Source organism: Calidris pugnax, unplaced genomic scaffold, assembly GCF_001431845.1.
Source record: "Calidris pugnax isolate Ruff unplaced genomic scaffold, ASM143184v1 scaffold39, whole genome shotgun sequence".
NCBI classification, from domain to species: Eukaryota; Metazoa; Chordata; class Aves; order Charadriiformes; family Scolopacidae; genus Calidris; species Calidris pugnax.
In genome coordinates, this window is record NW_015090828.1 from 5,725,888 (window position 1) to 5,752,549 (window position 26,662).

The window sequence follows — 26,662 nt, forward strand, 5'->3', positions numbered from 1 at the left end:
CCCTAATGGAACAGATCACGTTTCAGTATGTGGTCTGCAGACTCTGAGGAGTCCATGAGTTCTTTCTACAGGATTCGTGAAAGGGAAGGAAGCCATTGTCAGTGGACTTAAGTTTGTTGTAGGGTGATGTGCTTCTCTACAGGGAGGTCTATAAATTGAAACATGTGGGAAGCCAGCAGAGTAGATCATTGTTATTTTGTAAACTGCTCCCTCAAACATATGGAACTGGTGGAATTTGGTGCTCTTTGCAACAACCCGGTGGCATTAGGCACTTTAAACTTTTGATGCATCACATTGGACACTGTTGACCAAGCCACAGTTTATTAAATATCTAATATGGTCTGAAAATATTGTGATATTCATAGAATCATGGAATGGTTTGGGTTGGAAGGGACCTTAAAGATCACCTAGTTCAATCCCCCTGGCCATGGGCAGGGACACCTCCCACTAGACCACGTTGCTCAAAGCCCCATCCAGCCTGGTCTTGAACACTTCCAGGGACGGAGCATCCAAAATTTCCCTGGGCAACCTGTTCCAGTGTCTCACCACCTTCTCAGTAAAGAATTTCTTCCTAATAGCTAACCTAAACCTCCCCTCTTTCAGTTTAAAACCATTACCCCTTGTCCTATCACTTCATTCCCTGATAAAGAGTCCCTCCCCATCTCTCCTGTAGGACCCTTCAGGTATGGGAAAGCTGCTACAAGGTCTCCCTGGAGCCTTCTCTTCTCCAGGCTGAACAACCTTAACTCTCCCAGCCTGTCTTCATAGGAGAGGTGCTCCAGCCTTTTTATCATCTTCATGGCCCTCCTCTGCAGCCGTTCCAACAGGTCCATGTCTTCCCTGTGCTGAGGACTCCAGAGCTGGACATGGTACTCCAGGTGGGGTCTCATGAGAGCAGAGCAGAGGGACAAAATCACCTCTCTCATCCTGCTGGCCACCCTTCTTTTGATGCAGCCCAGGATGCAGTTGGCTTTCTGGGCTGCCAGTGTGCATTGCTGGCTCATGTCGAGCTTCTCATCCATGAGCACTTTCAAGTCCCTCTCCTCAGGGCTGCTTTCAATCCATTCCCCGCCCAACCCGTATTTGTGTCTGGAATTGCCATCTCCCAGGTGCAGGACTTTGCACTTGGCCTGGTTGAACTTCATGAGTTCACATGGGCCCACCTCTCAAGCCTGTCCAGGTCCCTCTGGATGGCATCCCTTCCCTCCAAGGTGTCAATTGCGCCACACAGCTTGGTGTCATCGGCAAACTTGCTGAGGGTTCACTCAATCCTACTGTCCATGTCTCTGACAAAGATGTTGGACAGCACGGGTCCCAGTACTGACCCCTGAGGAACACCACTTGTCACTGGTTTCCACTTGGACATTGAGCTGTTGACCGCAACCCTTTGAGTGCAGCCATCCAGCCAGTTCCTGATCCACTGAGTGGTCCATCCATCAAATCCATGCCTTTCCAATTTTGAGACCAGGATGTCATGCGGGACAGTGTCAAATGCTTTGCATACATTCGGGTAAATGAAGTCTGTTGATCTCTGCTTATCTATTGTCAGGGATGACTTGCCTTTAGTGAAGCCATGTTGGCTGTCACCAATCACTTTCTTATTTTCCATATGCCTTAGCAGAGATTCCAGGAGGATCTGCTCCACAATATTGTCAGGCACTACAGCCTGTAGTTCCCTGGGTCTTCTTTTTTTCCCTTTTTGAAATTGGGGGTCATGTTTCCCTTTTCCAGTCAGTGGGAACTTCACCAGACTGCCATGACTTTTCAAATATAATGGAAAGTGGCTTAGCAACTTCATCCACCAGCTCCTTCAGGACCCGTAGATGGATTTCATCAGGTCCCATGGACTTATGTACCTTCAGGTTCCTCAGATGGTCTTGAACCTGATTTTCTCCTACAGTGGGCAGTTCCTCATTCTCATAGCCCCTGTTTTTGGCTTCTGCAACTTGGGCAGGGTGATTAGAGCCCTTGCTAGCGAAGACTGAGGAGAAAAAGTCATTCAGTACCACAGCCTTCTCCATGTCCTGGGTGACCAGATCTCCTATTTCCTTCCAGAGAGGGTCCACAACTTTCCTAGTCTTGCCTTTGTCTCTGACATACTTATAGAAGTTTTTTGTTGTCCTTGATGTCCCAGGCCAAATAATGTTGATAAATATTGATAAATTGTTTTACATGGATTATGTATGAATGGGGAATATAGATTGGAATAATGATGTCATCATTAGATCTACCTATTTGATTTCATATTCCATTTCATAATTTCTTTAGAAACAAGAGGGAACCTGGCCTATGTTGTCTTATTCGTGTCTCCACCTACATAAAAAATGGATGTGTGGTTTTCACACATTTGACCTTGATTTTATTATCAGTGCTAAGACCTTTTTTTTCTTTACAAGAACTGCACAGATTAGAAAAATGCCTTTTATTATTCTTCTTTTGCAACTCTGGTTATATGCACAGAAAAGAATTTCCTTTTAGTTTTAAAAGTTCTCCACCAATATATCACCTGATTTCTCAATTTGTTGACTTCTGAGGTAATCTTATCATTAGATTTTTACCTGATACATGATCAAGCTCATACCATTTTGTTGAGTGAAGTGTGATTTCACAATCTGTGTTACATCTACAGGGGACTTGAGACATCTCTTGCTCTAGTTGAGTCCATAAAATAACTTGGAGTCTGAAATCATAGTGCTGGCACTCAGTGGTCTCAGCAGTAGCCATAGTGAGTATTGTAGCAGCTGATTTTCACTGAAGGAGACAGAGGGATATAAAAACTGGAGAAGGGAAGGCAGCTGGGGTGGCTGGGAGAGGGTTAGCCTGGAGGATCAATGTTCCACAGCAAAGCGGCTAAGTACACATATAATGTAAAGGGATAGGGGTATATTTGCGGATACTTGAGGGTAGGTTGAAAATGGTGAAGGCTATCTCTACAGATACAAAGTTGGGATAGAAATTCCAACTTTTTGATGCTAATCTGAGCTATTGAGAACTTTGAAAACATTTTAGCTTGGTTAACCATTGATAGGTTGCAGTATAGCACTATTAGGGATTGCTAGGACTGGCAAGCCAAAAAAGTTCCTGAAATGGCAAGTTACTGCAAGCTTTTCTGGGCCAATTCTATTAGCCTTATCAAAATTATGTGAAGTCCATTAAGAATGTAAGTCTAAGTTTTGGATCAGTTTATGTGGAGTCTGTAAAGGACCTTTGAGCCCTTTCTAGTTGTCTGAACAAAACTTTGCAACTCTTGGAAAGACTGTCATTGTACTCCTTCCATTTCTCATGTGTTTTTTTCATCATGAATGCTGATATTGAGAAATAGACATAAATTCCCCATAACCCCCCAGTATTTGTGGCCTTTTTTCCAGTGATCCCACATTACCAAATATTAAGGAATTAATGATTGCTATGCCAATCACTGCAAAGGATTTCACTAAAATATGTCACAACCCTTGTACCTTCCCCACAAATGTTACTTTGCAAATGAAATTCTCAGTGCCTACAGCAGTCTGGATTTCCAGAATGAGATACACATTCATAATTGTGTTTGTAATTAAGAAAGACAAGCAACATCACAGAAATATGTTTTTTTATTGTTCATTTTCAGTAATGCTTTCTAATTTCAGCAGTGTTTCAATAAAATGTATTACACTAGAGAACAAACATCTGCAGCAAAGGAAAAACAGTGGCAACAACCAAATCCCAAAGCAATTTTTCTGATTTGGTGCTTATTGGTAAAGGCTGTCTGAGAATACAGGCAAATCAGCCTGTCTCCCAAGACAAGGTTACATGAGAAATGCCTGTCCCAGATCACTTCCTGTTCGTGGCAGTCATACCATACACCAGGATTGTGCACCGTAATACAATAAAGTGTTATCACCTAAATACAGGCTGAAACACCGTTATGTCTGCAAAACAGGAAGGTGTGTAGGATAATGTCTGTCTTACTGCACTACGGTGTGTCAAAACCACAAAGACAATGTGCAGCCTGAGATAGCTCCATCATAACCACTCTTTGCTTCTGATTTTCTTTACAGGCAGAGATAAATGAAAAGCTGCAAATGCAAGAAGAAGCTTATACTTTGAGAACGGAAAAATTAGAAAGTCTTAAATAGCCAGATAAGAAAGGTGATGTTGAATTTTACAGAAATTGGACAGTAGGGGATGGCGTGCACAGAAGACTGGCTCCCTGCCTGAACGTAATTATTTTTGTATAAAGGAAAATGGTTCTGTTAACATTTACCTAGAAATAGTTCATCCCAGTTCCTCAAATTTACTGTGTTCTGCCAGTGTTGTCATTTAGTTTAGACTTAAGTAGAAGATTATAAACAGAAGGATATGTAATTAAAACATGTTGAAGTTCAGTTTATTTCTGAATAGAAATCCTAATTTAAAAAAAAAAAAAAAAAGCAAGCTGTAGTTTCATTCTCTTCTGTTTTTCCAGTTGTGAAATAGTTAACAGATTCTACTTTACACTCATGGTTTTTTTCAGGTAATTTTGCCAGGAGAGTTCATAGAGAGAAAACATCGTTTTGCGGCACTGCAGATATATTAAAGACAGAATTTAATTAACATGTAATTACACACTTTTCACTGCAGTTATTCTTTAATCATAAGTATGTTATTTCATTTTAAATTGCTTCTTAAGCTTTAAAACAAATTTCATATCTTATGCTTCTTTATTTCCACCATATTAAAATTGCTTAAAAGAAGAGTTTGCATGTTTACAATATTCTCGAGTAGAGTTCCTCTCGAATTCAGTGGAAATTTTTCTGGAATGCATGTAACCTTTCATCTGAGAATGTTTCCATATTTTGTCAGACGTTATAGAAATATTTCAAAGTCAAAAGGAATCTGACCAAATAAATGACCTCAGAAGAACTGGTTTAACATCTATGTTTCAAAATCATAGCCTGTGCTAATTTTTGTGTTACAGAACTCTGTGCCCTAGAAAGCAAGAAAGCATGTTGAATGCAAGTCATGCTTTCAAGCGTAAAGGCTGGATTGGATTACATGTTTAGTGGAATATTTGAGAAATAGAATGTTTTATTCATTACGACTTCATATTTGTTTCCCATTAAGTAAAGAGTTAGTTTTTGTTTCATTTCATCCCCATTTTTTATGGTGATAATGAAAAAAGTTTGCAAGCCTGACTCAGCCCAGCCAAAAAAAAAAAAAAAAAAAAAAAAAAAAAAAAAAAAAAAATAGGCAAACTTTATTCTTTTGTTTGTTTAAAAAAAAAAAAAAAAAAGGAAAAAAAGAAAAGAATCGCTTGAAACGTTTTTTTCCTTCCAAGCCCTTGTTCGGCGGCGGCGGGCGGCGCCGGGAGCGGCCAGGAGGGGGCACCGCCTGCCCTCTCCTCCAACCCAGGTTTGGAGTTTTAAGTGGGCAGAGTGTTTTTTGCTTGGTCTCAGGCATTGAGGAAAATCTCTTCCCCTGGTACGTGATCAGGAGCGGTAAGCTCTGCAACAATTCACTTCCACGTTTTTCTTCCTTGCTCTTTCTAGCGCTGGCCAGCAAATTAGTGAGAGCTTCCTTTCAGCTATTAAAAGCTAACCGTTCTGCTTTGAACACTGAAGGAATTAATGAAGAATTACTAGTTTTGCCTCTAAAACAATCTTTTAAAAATATTTTAATCTTTTGAAATTGTTAAGAGTCCTGGTTATGTTCTTTCTTGTTTTGTTACTTTGAAATATGGTATATTTTTTTTGTTATCAAAACTTTTTGAAATCAAAATGTCCTTTATTTTGATACATAAATTCATCTCCCAACACGTTGTACTAATGTCACAAGTTTCCCTAGTTTTGAACTCAAAGGTGAGAACAGAGCTTCTGAAGAGAGCTGTCCGTATGAAAAAAGAGTCTTTTAAATACTTTTTAGTGAAAATGTGTTATTGACAATTTAGCATTGTTTAGCACTTCAGACTTAAATCTGAAGACTACGACATTCCTGCTATAGCACTAAGCAGAAAGGGACTAACTATGATTTATGTTAAGACCAATGCTAAACAAAGGCTTTTGCTCGTATCTCTTCCTCCCTCTCCCAGATTTTGTAGAACCTCTGGGAAATTTTAAAGTGCTTTGAAGATGAGAAATTGTATATGAACATCAAGTATTACTGCAATGATTTGTTAGTATTCAGTCTTAGTACATATGCATAACAGCTGAGGTACTGCAGAAATTCAAAGTGAAGTTCAAATCCCACAAACCGTATTTGTAACTATCTTCCTGCTGAACTAAATAATACTACCAATAAAAATAGCCCCAGGGATTTTTTGGGAGTGGGGGGGAGCATGTTTAGGAGGCTGAAGGAGGGAAGATGAGTAAAAGGTAGACATAACATCTCTCTAAGCAGTCAGAGTGCGTGTTCTGACACAGCATATGAACATCAAATTGAAGAATCCTTTAATGTCTTCAGAATGTTAATATGAAATGCAAAACGTCATGCTTTGGATAGATGGGTAGGAACAAAATGTTCAGATGCAATATGGTGCATTAAGAACAGTCTCCATTCTGCATTCCTGGCTTTTCCATTGGTTTAAATCAGGCTTGCTGTTTCTCAGGTCTCTCGTGTCATGTTGAGTTACTGCTATAGTCATCTCTAAAAATAATTATACTGTCATTCCTGGGACCTACAGTAGAGGCTTTGCTATAACAATCTCTGGTTTTTTTATTTTTTTCTTTTTTGCAACACTGTTGATGTAACATAGTTCTTTACAATACACATACTTAATGTAGTTCCAAACAGGTTACCACCCTACAGAGCTTTCAATTTAAATCAGACAGATCTTGTAGAAAGGAAGAAAAGAGAGATTATGTTCTGCCTTGTCTGCCAGAGAAGTCGTGGTTTTCCAGGGGACAGAGGACTGATGAAACAGTTTTTCCTGTGTAAGTTATAATATTGATGCTTTTTAGCATCTTCTTGGTAAAATCCTGGTCTTTGCTAGGATTTTATAATAAGACAGTGAACAACTAGTAATTATCCTCTAGTAAAAGAAAAGCTCTATTTTCAGTCTGTGCTTTCCTGCATTATACTGACAGTGATGGAAGTTTAGAGAGATGGAAAGCAGCTTTAGTGAGAAGCTGGCTTGAAAAAGATGGGAAAGGGGGAAAAAAAGAGAAAACAGTTTTTTACCTGTTTCGTAGTGTTTTGCCATGACCTTTTCTTCTCAAGCCTTGCTTCTCCTCTTCTGCGCCAAAACTTGATTTGAATTTGAGAATTACCACATTGTTTCCTTCCTAAAATTGTAACTGGCATTCCTAGAAAATTTGCTTTCCCAGAAAAGCCACTATGCGTAGGCTTCAAATTCAGCTTTTCACAAGTAAGAAAAAGACATTTTCTTCAATAACCTACACTGCCAACTCGACCACAAAACGGTCTTAAGCTCATGATTCAATTGACCACCAAAACACGTTCATCCAGATGTACATACTGTACTTATCTGAAAAGCCTCCAGAGCGTAGGTTTGATCCTGGTCTCAACCAGAAGCGTGTAGAAGAGAGCTGCTCGGCAGAAAGGATGCTAACATGAGCTGTACCTCTCATCCACAGCTTGCACCTATTTATGGCAGAGTGTGAATGTGACAGGTGAATTTTAACATGAGTTATGCACAGAGCGAGGCTGGTGAATTCATAGCCGACACCTATAGATTTACTGCACACAGAGCAAGGCTGGTGAAGAATTCATAGCCGACACCTATAGATTTACTGGGGTGTGAAAGGGTTGTGTGTGCTCTTATTGGCACCAGCCAGTATGGCATGTCATCCAGCAGCGAGAGATACTGCAGGTAACTGGACAATTCACCTTCTTTCCTCTTCCTCCTACCTCATGTTAGGATGGTGTTGTATCTGCCCCTGCCGCAGTGTGCAACCACATCGTTCTGTACGCTGGCAGTCTGGGGAGCGGCTGTGTTCGGGGTGAAGTCACCTCCACCTCTCAGCCACAGTTCACAAGGAAGTGACGGCAGTGACAAAACACGGGTGGTGTTGCTTGCCATGAGCAACTCAAAACTGAATGTAACCTTTCAGCCCGTTTTGTTGTGGCACTTCAAGTGTGCAGAGCAAGCTGCAGGCTCCAGCAGTTGTGGATTCAGGTTACATGTATGTGACGAAAAAAAAAAGGAAAAAAAATTCAAAGGATAGATGCAGTGACTGATGTAATTGAGAGTCCCATTCAGATGCAGAGCATTAAACAGATCTTGGAATTAGTAATACAGCAAAAAGAATAGAATGTTAAATGTTTCCAGGGTAGAAGCAACCTGACTTTTTATGTAGTAGACTTAGTAACCTGCTGCTTTAAAGCTTGCCCTGTCACTGTCGCAACAAAGACTGCACTAAGTGTGAGGTTTATGTTCATGCACTCAGTGTTTGCCTAGGCCTAATGGTAGTTGTATGTATTTTGCATATTTATGCAGGTTACTCAAAGAACAAAAAAGGAAAAGGTGAGATGCTAGAGGCACCCCAGCCAGCTGGGGTAGGAGGAGCAAGAGGGGACACTATGGCCTGACAGGAGGAGATCATTTAGAGGCTTCAAGGAAGAATGGTCCATAAAAGTTATTCAGCTAAAAAAGTTCAGTCCTTCTCCGTTCCTGGAACAAGACTACTGGAGCTGTATAAGTTTGGGATGCTGATGTGGATGGTGATTCATGGCAGGAGCCACTGCAGGGTCTCTGAAGCACCTTCTGGATGAGCCAGTTCCTCCAGTGACAGAAAAGAAGGCTTCAGGATTTTGCCTCCATCCACTGAGGTTAGTCTATGTGAATATTTCGAAGTTTTCATTTAGCTCTTTTTTAACTCTTTCTGTCGATGTCTCATACAACATTTTCTTAAAATTTGAATCTTCTTTTAAAATCCAGCTAACACAATTTTCTTGTCTAAACAGTCTGTTTTTATGATTGCGTTCATTATAGTGTATGAGGCGTCATGTCTGGATAGAGTAGGATCCAAGAGTCCCAGAGTCTGTCCTTTGGCACTGGCTATGGGAGATGCCTAGGGAAGAGTACAGGAACAAAGCATCCTGAGGGTGATCCACCTCGTGAAGGCATATCCTTCCATTGATCAGTGCTTTAGAAACTTGTGGAGCCAAACTATGCACCCAGACTCAACTGTGATTTGAAATCAAAGGACTGGATTCATGGATTCATCCATCCATGGATTTGTCTGGTCCTTTTTTGAACTCAGTTGTTGTACTGGCCACCTTATTATTCCATGACAATAAGTTACGTGCTTTAATTTTGTGTTGATTAACCCCAGCTGAAACAGATACAGGAGGCTCAAGATTGCTCATCTCAGAGGCTGTCAAGGTCCTCAATTTCACTGATCGCTTGTGTGTCTTGAGGTGCTGTCAGTGGTGGACCATGGAGATGTGGGGTGTGAAAGGGTTGTGTGTGCTCTTATTGGCACCAGCCAGTATGGCATGTCATCCAGCAGCGAGAGATACTGCAGGTAACTGGACAATTCACCTTCTTTCCTCTTCCTCCTACCTCATGTTAGGATGGTGTTGTATCTGCCCCTGCCGCAGTGTGCAACCACATCGTTCTGTACGCTGGCAGTCTGGGGAGCGGCTGTGTTCGGGGTGAAGTCACCTCCACCTCTCAGCCACAGTTCACAAGGAAGTGACGGCAGTGACAAAACACGGGTGGTGTTGCTTGCCATGAGCAACTCAAAACTGAATGTAACCTTTCAGCCCGTTTTGTTGTGGCACTTCAAGTGTGCAGAGCAAGCTGCAGGCTCCAGCAGTTGTGGATTCAGGTTACATGTATGTGACGAAAAAAAAAAGGAAAAAAAATTCAAAGGATAGATGCAGTGACTGATGTAATTGAGAGTCCCATTCAGATGCAGAGCATTAAACAGATCTTGGAATTAGTAATACAGCAAAAAGAATAGAATGTTAAATGTTTCCAGGGTAGAAGCAACCTGACTTTTTATGTAGTAGACTTAGTAACCTGCTGCTTTAAAGCTTGCCCTGTCACTGTCGCAACAAAGACTGCACTAAGTGTGAGGTTTATGTTCATGCACTCAGTGTTTGCCTAGGCCTAATGGTAGTTGTATGTATTTTGCATATTTATGCAGGTTACTCAAAGAACAAAAAAGGAAAAGGTGAGATGCTAGAGGCACCCCAGCCAGCTGGGGTAGGAGGAGCAAGAGGGGACACTATGGCCTGACAGGAGGAGATCATTTAGAGGCTTCAAGGAAGAATGGTCCATAAAAGTTATTCAGCTAAAAAAGTTCAGTCCTTCTCCGTTCCTGGAACAAGACTACTGGAGCTGTATAAGTTTGGGATGCTGATGTGGATGGTGATTCATGGCAGGAGCCACTGCAGGGTCTCTGAAGCACCTTCTGGATGAGCCAGTTCCTCCAGTGACAGAAAAGAAGGCTTCAGGATTTTGCCTCCATCCACTGAGGTTAGTCTATGTGAATATTTCGAAGTTTTCATTTAGCTCTTTTTTAACTCTTTCTGTCGATGTCTCATACAACATTTTCTTAAAATTTGAATCTTCTTTTAAAATCCAGCTAACACAATTTTCTTGTCTAAACAGTCTGTTTTTATGATTGCGTTCATTATAGTGTATGAGGCGTCATGTCTGGATAGAGTAGGATCCAAGAGTCCCAGAGTCTGTCCTTTGGCACTGGCTATGGGAGATGCCTAGGGAAGAGTACAGGAACAAAGCATCCTGAGGGTGATCCACCTCGTGAAGGCATATCCTTCCATTGATCAGTGCTTTAGAAACTTGTGGAGCCAAACTATGCACCCAGACTCAACTGTGATTTGAAATCAAAGGACTGGATTCATGGATTCATCCATCCATGGATTTGTCTGGTCCTTTTTTGAACTCAGTTGTTGTACTGGCCACCTTATTATTCCATGACAATAAGTTACGTGCTTTAATTTTGTGTTGATTAACCCCAGCTGAAACAGATACAGGAGGCTCAAGATTGCTCATCTCAGAGGCTGTCAAGGTCCTCAATTTCACTGATCGCTTGTGTGTCTTGAGGTGCTGTCAGTGGTGGACCATGGAGATGCTGACTTTTCATGTACACCAGGAGCAGATGAGATCCAGGTAAGAGAAAGCAGTGTCATTCTCTACAAGACAGCCGAAGATTCTACCACATGCCCTGTTACTTTTTCTCATTTCTTTTTGTGCCATATCTAACTTAGATTAAAATCTTCCTGAGCAGACATGCATGGGTCTATCTTTACTTGTGTGTCAAGGGACACACACATGGCCCTGCCTGAATAGAACGATACTGACAAAGGGAGGAAAAATGACCATCTTTGGTCTGTCAGGCAGACAGTGAATATTTTGTTATCCTAATCATCGGAGTAGCAAGTTTCTTTGGAGCATGTAAGTCATGAATTATCATGCAGCTCCGAGAGGAAAACTTTGCCCTTTGATTGTTTTCCAAAGAAATGTTCTCAATTTCTTTTCTGCCAAATTCATATTACAGATCATACTAACAAATTTTCCCAAGCCTTCTTGACCTCCTCCCTTCTTCACAGTAGTGAAAGAAATTTCACTCATCACTGAGAGATGTTGAAGATTGCTAAATTTTGCTGATTTAGGAACTGAGTGAATGAAATAAGCTTACAAAAATGTAGATACTGCATTGCAGAATGCCATTAGCTCCATTAATAAGAAAAATGGAACTTGTGATATTTCTGCTATTTCGCAGTATGTTAGTAAATTGCCTGCTAATGTGTTATTAGGTTGGGGGTCTGCAGAGCTCCCTCACGTCAAGGACAGCAGTGTGCGTACAGTGCTGGGGAGTGCAAATTTGGGGAAGATTGATTTTATTTAACTCCTCCCCCCGCCCCCACTCTTCTCTTCCTCCAGCAAATCTGTGCCTCGTTTTACCAAAGTAAGACAAGGTAACAGCGATGCTTACTGCATTACTTTGAATGATGTGTTTTATTTTGATTGGAGTTCGGAGTTCTCAACGTTTAGTGGCACCAGTTCCTCTGCTACTAAATCATTTGTAGACAGCTGAGTGAGCCTGCCAAGCCTCTAGCCTGAGTAAGGATTTTTGGGTTGTTTGTTTTCTGAATGAGCAAGGTGAGAGAAAGCCACCTCCACTGTACTTTCCTGCTACTCTCAATTACAGTCACATGTAATTGTCAGGACAATTTTGCCACTAACCAGTTTTTCACTGGAGTTTTCTTACAGGGTGGCTGTTGGGATAAAAGCAGGATTCAAATTTTGTGTTGGTTCTGCTCTGAGATCATTCCAGCCTTTTTTTGAAATGTCACATTTCAGCTTAACAAATTGCCAGTTCATGCAGCTCCGATGCCCCAGAAACCATTTCCAATGTTGTGCTATAAAAGCAGGACTGATACAGATCTCTTGACTGCATTTCAAAGACATACCTTTGGATTACAGGGTTGCAGGTGAGACTTGAATTCTGTGGAACTCAGTGGAGAAATGTTCATTTGCTAACAAAGGCTCTTGCTTTAATTTTTTTTTTTTCTACTCCAATTTTCTGTGAGTAATGTAGATATGGGGGCTGATCTATTGAAGCAGTCGAATCAATTATTCAATTGAATTCAATTACTATCAGTGCCAATATTTCTGTGAAATTATTATTGTGTAGGGCTACATGAAGGTATGTCTTTGTTATGTATGACAGCTTTTGATTCTGTCTCCCAAATATAAATGATGGGGCTGATTTTTAAGCCCTTAACCTCAGTCTTACTAACTCCCTACTCAGGGAAAATGCTCCTTGATCTCAATAGGTGTATTTACCTTGGCGTGGCTCAAACACAACAGAGGCGTTGCTCGGGCTGCTTGATGTTGTCAAGCTTGGACAGCAGCAGCAGGCTGTGATGAACCAGGTGGAGCTAGGCATGGACCAGCACTCGGGAAACAGGAGCCCCATCCTGAGTCCTCTGCTCCTGCCATTGCCCACATCCATCGCTTCCACACCATAGGAGGGGGTCTTGCATCCACTGGTGGCTTTCTCTGAGTAAATACAGAGCTTTAAGTGTGTGAGTCCATCAGGCTCAAAGCAGGAATTAGGATCTGTTTGTACATCTCTGCACTGTGCTCCTAACAGGTTAAATGTGAGTGTGTGTGTTACATTATTGAGAAACAGAGTGATTTAGATGGATGCACATTATTCCTCAGCTCTGTGTCAACAGTCAAAAATGAGCTTTTAGATTTATTAGTTCCCAATCTTGCACCTATCTTAAATCATTACCATATAATAAGGACTCTATATGGTGCATTGTCAATAAAACCTAATATTGAGAAGATTACGGATCGTCTACTGCAAATGGAGAGCACTGTAAGTGATTTAGAGAATACGTGTCAAACGTTAAAGCTATCTAATACCTTCTAAAGTAGGTTGATACTCATAAATCTAAGATAAACGACCTGTAAAACCACTTAACAAGAAATAATACTCATTTAATCAGGCTTCCAGTGGAAAGACTGGGTAGGAGAGAAATTCATAAGGAATTATGAAATCTCTTCTAATTCAGTACTTTGTTGATAGAGAATGTAAACCTACATTTGATAAGCAATTTTAGTTACCTAAAACTGTTGTTGTAACAGCACTAAATTATGACCTCACTGAAAAAAGAAAAGACCAAAGGGCATCTCTTTTATGGTTTATTGAGCTCTCGTTTTCCCAGATTCAGCACTGTGTGTATCAGATGGAGATATAAAAGGTATTTATTGGAATTACCATTTTGATGGATCATGGGGATGGGGTGTTGGATTGGCTTCTGTTGGTGTAGCTGTTCCTCTTCACTGACAATAGCAGGTTTGTTTAATGCACTCCCCTGGTAGGAGCAAGATATTGGGACAAGCCTGGTTAAAATTATAGTGAAACAAACTGCATGTTGTCATGTAGTTGAGTGGTAACTTTTACAAACTTAGTCTGTTGAGGTTAAGGGTATTTTCTGCACTTTGATCCTGAAGAAAATTCGGTTTCCTTTTCTACCTTTTTTTTTTCCCAGACCCATTTGATAGGTGGCTAAATGTGGGTGACAGAAAAATTAGGTCATGATTTTCATTACCAATGTTCTGATTCTTCAGTTCTTGTGCGGACAAAACTTCCATTCTCTTCAATAGGTTTTTAAGGCCACTTGTTAATTCCTGTTCATCCTTTTGGCTTTGTGACTGCTCGGAGCTCAGCCTCACTGCCAGCATTTATTAGAACTTGACGCAGATCTTTTCTTGAAGCAACTGTAATAGTATATTTAGCCATGGAGAAATCTTTCCGAAGAGCAGTGTGCTGTGACTCATGTGACTCCGCTGCTGCTCTGTTGACCCTAGCAGACTTACTCATCGTTTACATAGTGGCAAACGAGATCAGATTCTGGCTTGATGCCTTATTTCACTTGATCCAGGAAATGTGCAGCTTGCAAATGCATTTTACTTCAGTTAACATTTTTTAAGATAAACTGGGTATTCGACGTCTTTCCACTTTCTGTGAAAAATAAGGACGCCTAAATGCTGCTCTGAGTGGTATTAGTGAGTGAAATGCAAATGCATCTGATCCATATATAACTCATTTATACTGCAAAAATAACCAGGGTATGACATGGTTGTGGTCAAAGCGTTTTATCACCTGCTTTTTTCTTGCTTACCCTCACAGAGGGCAAAGCGTACATGCAAGCGTACGTACACTTGCTATGCAATGGCTGTAGTCACACCGAGTTGTAGCCAGGGATGTTTGGTTGTTTTTGTAAAGAGGCTGCAGCCTTAGTAGCAAATTTCCATTGGTTGGGAATTTTTGAGATATTGAAGTCTATCCAAAAAATAAGCTTGTTGATTTACTTTCTACTTTCTTTTCGGCTGGCATAAAGCTAGAGTCATTTTACTAAAATGCCAGTTAAACTGAGCATACATTAAAGGAAGATCATTTCAGAAATCTGTCAGCCTTGGGAACATTGCTTTTCTGTTTCCTGAGAATACCTAGGAGTAACTGGGTTTGCACTCAGAGGCAGAGCAGCTGTTATGTGTGTGTATTGTATGTGCATTGTGTGTGTGGTGTATTTATTATTAGTTAAAAAAATAAAAATCAGAGGCAACAGCTGGACTGACTTTTACCTGGTGGCTGGTGGTTGCAGGCTCTGTAGTGTCTGGCTGTTGACAGAGAGCAGGGAAAAACACATGATTGAGAATTGGAGAAGCCTCTGAGAACTGGAAGCTGAAGTCTTCAATCATGTAAAACGGCTTGTGAAGGGCAGAATTGCTTGGAGCTGATCAATTTTTATTTTGATGTCAGTGCTTTTTGAAATCTATGTTTGGGGTTGTTGTTTTTTAAAAAAAACCAAAAAACAACTAAGGGATCATGGAAAGAGAATGATGTTAGGTAGCTATTTATTAGTTATTTTATGCCAGTCAGGTAATAGTTATTTTATGGGTGTCAGGTAACTAGCTAACTAGTTACTTTATGATAGTTAATTTGTTGACAGGGCTGGGAGATACAGGTGGCTCAGACCAGTTGGAAAGGGGATTTGATTAGGTATCGATAATTTTCATTGTTGAAACATAGAGGGCAGCTAAACAAGCAGGCAGGACTGTGGGGTGCATCCTCCACTTCCATCAGGTGCAAAAACAGCATCGAGGGGGCCTTAGCAAGGCTTACCCCAGCTGAGGACCTGCCTCCTCCTCGTCCATACTACCTGTGGGAGAGAACCTCATTCCTCAATTATAAGCAGGCAGATCACACGTGCACACACACTCCTCAGCTATAATTAAATTAAAATCTCACTAATTTGGAAGCATACCTATCACGTTCTCTTCTAGGAAGAAACTATTATTTCTTCTTTTATTCTTTTCTGCTTGAATCCCAAGCTATCAATGGCTTTCAAAGAAAAAGGAGTTTTTCTTTAGAAAAAAGTCTATTCAAATTATTCATGATTTATATCAAGAAGGGACCTTTCCTCTTTCAACTAGCAAAAAAGGGGGAGTTTGATCTTCCTCAAAATCATTTGAGAACCTTGTGCGTTTCTTCCCAGAACTAAAACTTTCTTATAAAGCTTCGGATATTCAGCAGAATAATGACTATTACATAATTGAAGCTCGATACAATACCATGGGGCTAATAAATGGTCTCCTGGTTCTATAGAAAACGTAACAAATCATAATAGCACTTATTGGTACTAGGCCAGGCACAAATGACAAAGCTGCTTTTGAAAGCGAGTTGTGGCCAGAAATACTCTTGGACCAAAATCATTCTCTTGACTGTCAGGGGGACATTTGCTCCCTTTAATTTTCAGCTTAGATTTTATGTTGAACCTGCAACACTGAATAAAATTGAGCCCGACAGAGCTGCTACTGCAGCTGTTACAGATGTAAATGGGAAGAAGGCCATTTAAGACAACTCTGTTTCCCTGAATATGTTATTTGGAAAGTATGCAGATTATATTAAAAATGGCTCGATTTGTCCTTATGTGTGTTTTTTAAAGGAAGAAAAAGATGCTACACTATTAAGTGGTTTATTAACATTTATGAACACATCTCTTTTACTTAGAAAATAATTGTTCTATTGTGTGCTGTGAAGCTGCCTGTAAACAACCAGCAAAGGGGTATACTGCTTTGTATTTTCCATGGAGAAAATATCAAATTCAATTGATTAATCAAAGAGGACATTCTTTGATGGAAGGGAACCTTTTCAAACTTTATTAAAAATATTGAATAAACCATGAGCAATCAAAGTTCATAATCTGAACTCCTGCTCTACTTTCTCAGATACAGTAAACCTTCAAAATAACTCATAAAGCAGGAGATAAAATGTCTGTAATAAAAAAAAAAAACCAAAACAAACAAAAAAAACCCAACAAAACAAACCAACGCTCAGAGCAGTATATTCCAAAACCTCTATCTTGATCTGGATCTCTGCTGCACCATTGCGGCTCCACTGATTTTACTGGAGTCACCCTGTGTTTCCACTGGAGAGAATGATAATAAGAAACAAAACAAACCAACGCTCAGAGCAGTATATTCCAAAACCTCTATCTTGATCTGGATCTCTGCTGCACCATTGCGGCTCCACTGATTTTACTTTTTTGGTCCTGTGTTTCCACTGGAGAGAATGATAATAAGAATTGAGCCTTGGACCATTTTTTCAGTGACTAATTAAAAGCATCCTGGTACCCTGTGTCTTTTCATGGAGGGTTTTACCCTTATTCTGAGAGAATGAATGGAAGAAATGAGATTGCTATCAGCAAAGCTGCCTAGTGATTAAAGATAATCTAGGTATGACCTGCAGGCTGAATGACTGTCCCCTCTGTTCCAGGAGGAAAGCAATTGTATGGCCAAATTCAGGATGTCTGGTGGGAATGAAGACAAGTGAAATGAAAATTCCCAGAGCTGAGGAGAAAACAGAACTCAAACAGGTGGGACTAGAACTTGCTATCCTCTAGTCAGCACTGAAATCATTGGCCCTATGTGAAATATTATGTGTAAAGCCATCGTGCTGTTCAAGATCAAGTGGATGTTTGCAAATAAAATGCTCATATTTAGCAGTAGGGAAATTTTATTGGAAGGCTTCCAGGTATGTTGGGAGGAAAAAAACAATTGAAGGAAAGAATAATTGAAGGTATACAGGCAAAGAGTGAATGAGAGGAAGTGAACACAGGGATGCCATTTTTACTTAGGTGACAAGGTAGAGCATGCTCAGAATAGGAAGCATTGACACAGCACAGAGTGAGAGAAAGGTGTCCTCTGTGGCCACAGGGGCTCAAATGTACAGACTTCAGTGAGACCCCAGGCAAGCAGTTAACCTAGGTGGCTATCTAGGACAGCCACAAGAAGAAATGTGAGGATTTCATGGGCATCCTCTGTAATCTTTCCTTTTTTGCAGTGCCTTTCTATATTGTCCCCTCCCTGTCCATATTCCAAGCAGAGGTGGGAGGGCAGAGCTGATGGCTGTGCTTCGATCAACACACAGGCTTAACCACATGGGGGGATTTTCACAATTGCACCAGAGAGAGATGAGGGTGGGTAAGGGGCAGCTCACAGCCTGGGGTAACCTCTAGCTGGAAGGTGGGATGGAGAGCAGGGGAGGGGAGGACGTCTGATGGTACCCAGCAGAGGCTGTTAAAGACCTTTGCTCTGAAGGGTGCAGCTCATAATTTTTTTTAGAGTAGCACTCCTGACCCAATGGGGAAAAACCCCCCAAAAATAAAACCAGCCCCCCTCCCGCCCTGTGAGCTTTTGGGGCAAGTCTTTTGCCTGAAAGAAGTGTTGGGGATCTGTCAGCAAAGCCTCTGTCTCTGGCTGAGCCCTCCTTTGCTCTCAAGGTGAAGACTGTCCTTGGGAGCAGAGAGATTTGCAGTGAAGACCCTTGCCAGTCCCCAGGCAGGATAAATACAAAACCTCTAAAACTCTGAGTTGTTGTTTGGGTCAAGAGATCACACTATATAAAAAGCAGCCTTCCTACATGTCATCCCATCCTATGCAGTACTGCTGTTGAAAGGGCTTATCCGAAATACTCAATTCTGATAAGGCAACACATTAAAAAGAAAAAAAGACACTTTATTAAGAAAAGAAGCCCTTTCACAGAGTGACAGATGAATGTAGTGACAGATTAATATAAATTTTAAAACCTGAACATTATCCTCCAAGGGGAAAGAGCTGCTAAATACACATGCAAAACAAAAATGGCAGAGAAAAAACTCTGACAATGCATTGCACAGAATCATTTATTAGGACTCTGTAGGTGATCATTTACATGAAACTTGCATTTAATCTAGTATTCAACCATTCCCTTTTATCTTCTGGCTGCATGTGTTTGTGGGAAACAGTGGTCCCTCATCCTGTCACATCTCCTTTCCTATACCAAGCTGGGTTTTTTTTGCTGGAGTATTACGTGCAGGGGACATAGGGCAGAGAAGGGAATTTGAACATCTCAGGTTTAAACTCAGCTCTATTTGCAATTCTGGCTTAGACCAAAAGAGGAAAATGACCACCTCTGCTTTAGAGATGAGCAAGTTCTTTCAAAAACAAATAAAACCTCAATTGTCCTCTTGGCAATACAGCACTTTTGGGTCAAAGCACAGAGGAACAGTCTGTAAGCTATAATGTGGTCTAGGGTGCACAGAAATATTAGCTTCATTACACTCTGCAGATGTACTCTTTCTGGGATGTTAGCAATGGCATGTGGGCTAAGTACAGAAATTATTTACTTGTGCTGCTATTGCTGAAGCACCCAGGTGAAGTATTTCAAAACTAGCCCTGTGTATCTGCGTGTGTAACAGTCGGTGAAATCGTTGCACTGTGAACTCAGCTTAATGCCCTGGATTTCTGCTTAAAACTGTTGCACACCTGGGTTGAGATCTAAAGCCATCTCCTTGACCTGCTCCTAGGAGCACCTTGCTCAGAGAAGTCAGTGTGATGTGAAATTGTCTCCCCTCACACAAGAACGTGGCTTGTGGCTTCTCGAGGCCACGTTGACACCTCTTGACAAACATGGGTTGATGGAGCGGGTATAATATTCGCTTTGGAGATCTCTGAAAATCTGAGAGGTTCTTTCCTCATGCATCCCCTTGTGGTGCATGCCCAGCTGCCCTGCTAGTCTCCACCACTGATTTCAGTGAGTGACAACCAAAGGCATTTCAAACTGAGAGGAGGTATTTAAATACTGTCAGGAACAACAGATAAAATGACCTCAAACAATCCCATATAAAGTCCTTTGTTATTTTCAAGGCACTTTCCCAGCTTGACACCTTTGCTTTTTTATATCCAATATAAAATTCAAAATGTTTTATTCCAGTGCCGTGCATGAATATAAAATATAAATATATCAAACCTCACGCTACCTTCTTTGTGCTACTGCTTTGAAAAAGGACCTGAAGTAAACTCAGTATAAAAATCAAGAACATTATCAAGAAAATTCCAGTTCTCAAACTTTTGTTCACTGTTGTCTTGTATGTATTGAGAATAACTTTTCTCACGCAAACACGCTTACAGCAGTAAGGAGCAACCTGGGTGCGGATGGCTCTGTGGGCACCAGCTCAGGACTGTAGCACACTGAGGTATTTTGAGGTCCCACACAGACAGACTGGCTGTCCATTACCTCCCCTGAAACACAATCCTCTTGACACCGGTGCTGCTCCTGCCCATGCCCTCTGCTGCTTTCCTTTACACATCTTGTTGCCCTATGCCAGTTGTTGCCAACCTCTTGCCAAAGCCAGAGGTTGCTCTTACACAGCTGCTGAAGGGGCAGAGCCTGTTCCACTCACCTTTACATCCTCCCTAGGCTCTGTATTGCTCCCAGATGACCCTCAACATCACCTCTCCTCTGTCTTTATTACTACCGTTACCTATCTTACAGATGCTGCTGGAGAATGAACTTCCACAGTGCTGCTGTCCTCCTGTCTGGTGAACATGGCATCCTGCTGCTGCTCTTTTTTAACAATGTTTCTTCCGACCTGCTCAAGTATGCAGGTGAGTACAAGAAGCATCACGATGACCTTCATGCTGCACAGGGCTCAGCATAAGTTGGTCGGTCGGTCCTGGTGGTGAGGAGCACGGGAGAGAGCTGGAGTGAAAAAGCACTATCCCATCTCTCTAGAGCTGGCAAGCCCACCTGGCTTCCTGACACCCTTTCTCTGGGATGCAAAAGGTCAGTAGAAATGGTCTGTCGTAGTACTCTGCCCAACAGGTTGATATCTGATTTCTGCTTTCTTTTCTGCCAATTGCTGTGATTAAATGGTTTTGAAGTTACCTTGTAGTAACTGGGTACAGGTTTGGGGCCCATGCGTACACAGAAATTAAAGTAAATCAGTTCAGAGACATTTGGAACAGGCATACCTGGCAGCAAGCAGCAAAGCACATAGTTGGGTGAATTTGCATCTTATTTAGTATGTCAAAAAAAGTTTTAAGCTGTGACTTGGAGAAGTCAAGCCAGGAACAATAAGCTTGTCTGGAGAATTCTGGTATTAGAAACTAAAGGATACGGAGCCATGTCCAAGGTAAATATTGACGTGACTCAAGATGAACTAGTAAAACATTTAATGAAGCTGAAAATAAGGCATCTGGGATAAATGTTTATTGTTAAAAACGAAACATTCAAGCAAAAGTAGCATAGTGATGATGGAGGTTATTCATAGGGAAGCCAAGTTGGGGAAACAGCATCATCTGAAAGAAACTGACTCCAGCTATTTGTGAAACATGGAAAAAATTAGAATTATAACAGAGCTAAAAATGTAAGTGAATAGCAAACAGTCGTTATGGACATTCAGAGTGGATTTTGGAGACTGAATCATACCAAGGGACAAATTACTCCGGTGTCCAGAATAACTCTATTGACTTTGACGGATTTCTCTGTATTTGCCTTTGTGTAATTGAGAGTTTACTCCCTTACGCCGTATGAGGACTGAATGTTAAAAAACTTTGAGAAAAAATATTGACTTTCATTCATTCTAGTGTCATTCTCTCGATGATAGAGAATAAGTCACATTAACTTCACAAGGCATTTCAGGAACACATTAGGGCTTTTTTTTCCCTTTTGTGCAGCAGGAAAAAAAAATATCCTTGCACAATGCTGTGAAAATAATCAGAAAGGCTCCATTAAACCGGAAATGGGAATAAATTGTGCTGCTATATTATAAGTCTTACAAGTAAGTCTATGGTATTATCAGAATGCTCTGTTGTAAAATCCATTGAGCCAGGCTGTGGTGAGCCAACATTACATTCACACATTCACCACTGGTGGAGATACTGGGGAAGAGATGCCAAAAGTTGAAACTGTCTGTTTAGGAGTGCTTTATAAACCAGCTTTTTTCTACCTCGGAAATGCAACACTAATGCATAAGGACTGATTATTTACAAAAGGTACACTCGATCTGTCCCCACGTAGCATGCCTATGGTTGTAGTGGCATTGCTATGTTAGATAAACACACACATACATATATATCTCCATTCAATAAACTCCCTGGTGATTATGCACATGCAGCTGCAGTCCCCCGGATGGCTTTACAGTGCAATACAAGGGCGCTCATTCTCCCAGCCCCAAGGGAGAGGATAATCCATATGGCTGGCCACGTGGCAGAAGGAATAGAGGTGGAGCAAGAGGAGAAGCAGGGAGGGATGCTGAGAGAAGACAGCAGTTAGGAGACCCTGCCATGCTGGGGCAGCACATCCATCCTTGTTCCTTGACTGCTTCTAATGGATTAGGGTAAACAACAATTGTAGTGTTTGGCTCTGCTCCATCTCTCAAAACCTTTATCCTAGGAAGAGGCGAATGCTACAATCTCTTTCTCCTCCAAGCAATCTTTTGGAAAGCTGGGGTCCAAAATAACTTAAGACTTTAAAGCATAACCATCAGCTTCTTGGACTGGATTTAGAAAATCCACAGACAACCCATCCGCTTCCTTCATCTCCTATTTGTTAAGAAGGTTTCCTTTGGCTAGCCTTCTTGTTAAGGCCACGATCAAATCATAGTTGCTGGTAGATTTTATTACTAACATAAACAAATAGCAGGTTATTTTGTTATTGTCCGGAGCTTCAAAGCTGAAGCCAGTCTCGGCATCAGTAGGTTCTACCAGTACTGACATGCAATTGGAATACAAAGGAGATGTTGATAATATAAACCATATGTTGCTTATGTAGATCATTGAGCATCAAATGCTCTCTGCAAAGCACCTCGGCATGTTGATCGACCAGCAGCCTCAGCCAAAATAACGCTAGAGCTGCAAATTCTTTGAGATGCTGCAGAGCGGCACAGCAGCATCCTGCAGGGTGCTCTTCCCAGCACTGCTCGCCCCAGAGGAGGACGTTGACAAAAGTACCAGGTATGTAGGACCACTGCTGCCATTGCTCTCTGAAACTCATGTGCAGCAAAGGTCTTCTCTGGGCATAGCAAGAAGGATTTAGTGAATATAAAAGTACATCAAAGGCAAATAAGGCTTTTTGTTTTCCTTTCCCGCACACTATTTTGTTGGTTTTGTGCTCATAAAAGCATTAGCTGATTAACTCGCTATCAGAAATGCAAAGCTGCTAACTAAAAGTTGTGTGCAAAACAAGATACATGTAATGTCTTGATAGTGGTAGGGTGAGATTTTCCTTTTTCCTGCTTCCTCACTTTTAAAACTCAGCCAATATAACTTTTTCCTGTCATCATAACATTTGGCGCTATTCCCATATGTACAGATTGCAACATCTGCAAGTTTTAAAAATTAATATAAAGTTCCATAATTGTATAAGCCTTGCTCATTTTAATGGTCCTAAACAAGCATCTTAGCTTTGATACAAACCAAGATGCAGTCAATAGATAAAGTGCTCCACTTGTACAAAGCAAGCTGCTCTAATGGGGCCGGTATGACCATGTGGGTGATACTCATGTAGATGATTATCATGCAGTTGAGGAACATGCTGAAGTCATGCTGTTGAGGAACAGAATGTGGACTTAAGTTGCTGGCACACAGAAACTTAATAGGTTACTGGTAAATGGAATCATGGGTGCTAAATTGCAAAGCAATTGTATTTATTAGAGCTTATTTCTGTTACCCACTGTCCATGAAGATCCAGCAGGAAAGTGTTCACAAGTAGAGGGTGACCTGTCGTCTTCTGCACAGCTAGAGATTTTGTCATCATTATGCAACGATCACAAGGTGATGCACAAGCAATTGAAGGGTTAGTAGGGGACAGTGAGTCATGCAGAAGGTGAAAGAGTGAGCTGTGAGTGTCCAGGCTTTGCTCATTAGCCCAAGTCAATGCACTGAGCAGGATTGTACTGATTACAGAGGAGCTTGCCCAGCACGAAGGGAAAGGAGCCTCATAATCTTCCTGTTTACAAGTTACCATTTTGTAAATGGGCTTATTTTTGCCATATGGTTTTACTGTTAAAAACTGAAAGTTAAACATTTAAGACCTCTTTTAATTGTGTCTAAAAATATGGTGGCCACGTTGTGGGTGAGAATTTGCTACAGGAGAGGGATTCCTGGAGCTGGCTGTTTGTCTGTGGCTGTGGCCAGTTAGTGTCCTGGGCAGCTGCTTGTACCACAACACATGCTCTGGAAACAGGCTGTGGTCCGAGACTCTGCTTCCCAAGAGCAGCTGCCTCAGAATTTGCAGCTCTAGCACTAGTTTTTGATACTGTAGTCCATGGTCTTACGGTGAAGAGAGGGCATAGCATCAATGTGGCTGATGTTACAGGCCAGGTACTTAAAAAGTTAAATAAGAGCATAAATTGTGGGCCATGTGACACAGAGCACAAGTGGCGGCTGCTGATGTGTTCCAGGGAGCAAGTCACTCCTCTCTTGGCTTCTTTTTTTCCTTTAATTCATGTATTTCTAGGCTTGGTGTTTGAGGTTTTGTTTTGTCCATTTGAAAAGCACATTGTATGTGGATGTGTACTTGACTTTGCATGTATCCTTGTTGAAAGCCATAAAATGAACTAGTCATTACACATTCAGAGATGTTGGAAGCGCGGCTCAGTATTTCCAGGTTTATTGAAATAATGGTCCCTTGTTTGTTTTTCTACAGGCAGGCAAAGTAGAAACATAGCTGTGAACAATAACATAAACCTTGCTGTTACCAAGCACTTGGCAAGCAGTTTTAGAAATGCTTCTGCTTTTCCTGCATGGATAGAAAGCCTTAGAGAACTCTCTGACTGCAACGTATTTCAGTGTAAGGGAACCAGAAATAAAATCAGGCCCTATATTTCATGTGTTCAGTAATGGAGGACCGAACAGGAAGAGACAGGTGCTTTTCTGAAAAGAATGAAAGATCTGAGCAGCTGATTCATGGTGAAGTAATATGCTTTTAGCTGAGAAGGTTTATTGTAGCTGAACCTCATGCCATCCCTCTAGCCGATATCTTAGATGAATCAGCAACTTGCTATTTTTATCTCAGCTGTACCAATAGAGTTTATAATATTGTTCTGTCAGTGCTATTTATACATCATCACATGCCTGACTACTCCAGGCTGTGCTTTTTTTTCCACAGTCTCGGATGATGTCATCGTGAAGTAGGCAGTTGTATTGAACAAAGGCTTTCTTCAGAACAGCAACAATTAAAACTTATGGCAGAGTACAACACCAGACGCCACTGAAATACAGAGATAAGCTCCCCAGTTTTAAGGTAGCTCTAGACAGGGCTTTCGATCCCTCAGTAGCTGGTGCCCCTGGGGACTGGCTTGAAGAGAAGTCCTACAGCTGTCAGTGACATACCTGGCCTTGAACGTGTAGGGAGCAGTGTGCTCTGAAGCCTGGGACTGCTCTGCACAGAGGACTTGCTAATGGTGTAATTATTCAAGAAAAAAAAAAAAAAGAAAGAAGAAAGGCTCCTCCAAGAAAGGACCTTTTCTACTGTGAACCCATTCTACGGCTTCTCCTCAGTCATCCACAAGCAGAGAAACGGGGTTTGTCTTTTCTTCTGCCTGAAGATATTCATCCACCATGAATGTTTTTGCTGTATTGGGAGGTTTTGAGGATGCCTGTGCAGGCTTGGCCAGCCTGGAAGCCTGTAGCTTTGCCATGTGCATCTTCCCAAAGCCAGAGTACTGAAGCCCTTTGTAGTGTGAAGCAGTGAAAGGTCTACAAATGCTTTGCAAAGGAAGAATTCAGTGTCCTCAGTTGATCGCCTTTTCATTTGTGATGTTCCAGCGAGCCTGAAATTCTTCACTCCATCCCTATTCCCCAGTGCATCACGTGCATTTCCAGCTGTTTATCATCATTCCATAAGGCCAGCAACATGTCAACATCAACAGCTGTGTTCTTCTCATCTGCTACTTGTATTTGAGCCCTCAGAGTTTTAACCACCGAAGTTGTCGATCAGCGCTGTTCAGACATGACATGTAGAACTTTTCCCTAGAAGCGGTTTCTCAGGAGCTCCGTATGTCCTCCAGCCAAGCTGTGACAAGCATGTCACTGGGTCACAGATGGAGGTAACAGAGAGTTACTCTCCATCCTCTGCCTACACCTTGCACTATGATCACAATAACGAAGTGATTTGTTTTGGAAGTACTCATCAGGTGAACACAATTACTACCCATTCCTATGGAGGTTCAGACCCAGGTGTGGAAAGCTGCTGTCAACAAGGTTAGTTTTTCTCCCACCCCCCGCCATTAACCCTCACAGACACTCCAGTATGTCCCACAACCCTCCAGGAACTTGCTTCCCCCAGGCAGGAGAGCACAGGTCTAGCCCTGGAGAAAACTGGCCCAATAGCCTTTTTTGCAGTTAGAGTGGCCACCCCGTGCTTGGGAATGGCCCTTCCCAGTGCTCTGACATTTATAAGCTCCCCTTAAATGACTTCTTTCCAAAGCCTCCTTCCAAAGTTTGGCTCTGCGCAAAACATGTCAGCATCTGATAAAGGCTCAAAACAGAAACAGAATGGTATAAATAGAAATTAAGTAAATTAGGAAGAGGTGCCAAAGCAGCAAAACTCTAATGATAGCCGTGGCTGCGTGTGCATGTGCAGTGCAGCTTCCAGCAGTCGCCGGAGTGCCAGGCTGCCCCTCGGTATTCTTAGAAACATATGCATCTGCTGTGTCACTGGCACTGCCTGCTCGGCCTTGGACGGGCTTTCGCATCTTCTTGCAGACTCTTTAGAAAGCTTGGGTTCGTGCAGAGATCTGTTGCCAGAGCCCCAACCAAGCCAGCAGCAACCTCTCAGTGGCTGGATATTTTTTCCACGCTTGGTAAACTATGCTTGTGCCATCTGGTCAATGCAAACAGCCTTACCCTCCCTCCAGCCAGATTTTG

General features: G+C 41.6%; 1 protein-coding gene and 1 long non-coding RNA gene across 2 annotated transcripts in view; both read left to right on the top strand.

Moving 5' to 3' along the window:
• LOC106887059 (chromosome unknown open reading frame, human C10orf107) overlaps positions 1 to 4,803 on the top strand; it is a 54,883-nt gene extending 50,080 nt beyond the window's left edge. The window contains exon 8 of the mRNA XM_014940407.1: positions 4,038 to 4,803. Within this exon, the coding sequence (XP_014795893.1) occupies positions 4,038 to 4,115 (78 nt within the window). The 3' untranslated portion in view covers positions 4,116 to 4,803. The remainder of the gene's footprint in view (positions 1 to 4,037) is intronic.
• Positions 4,804 to 10,968: 6,165 nt separating this feature from the next.
• On the top strand, positions 10,969 to 25,132 carry LOC106887054. Its single transcript, XR_001411784.1, has 4 exons — positions 10,969 to 11,059; positions 17,247 to 17,346; positions 20,286 to 20,398; positions 24,903 to 25,132. It is a non-coding gene; the product is annotated as an uncharacterized LOC106887054 (long non-coding RNA).
• The last annotated feature ends 1,530 nt before the right edge of the window (positions 25,133 to 26,662 follow it).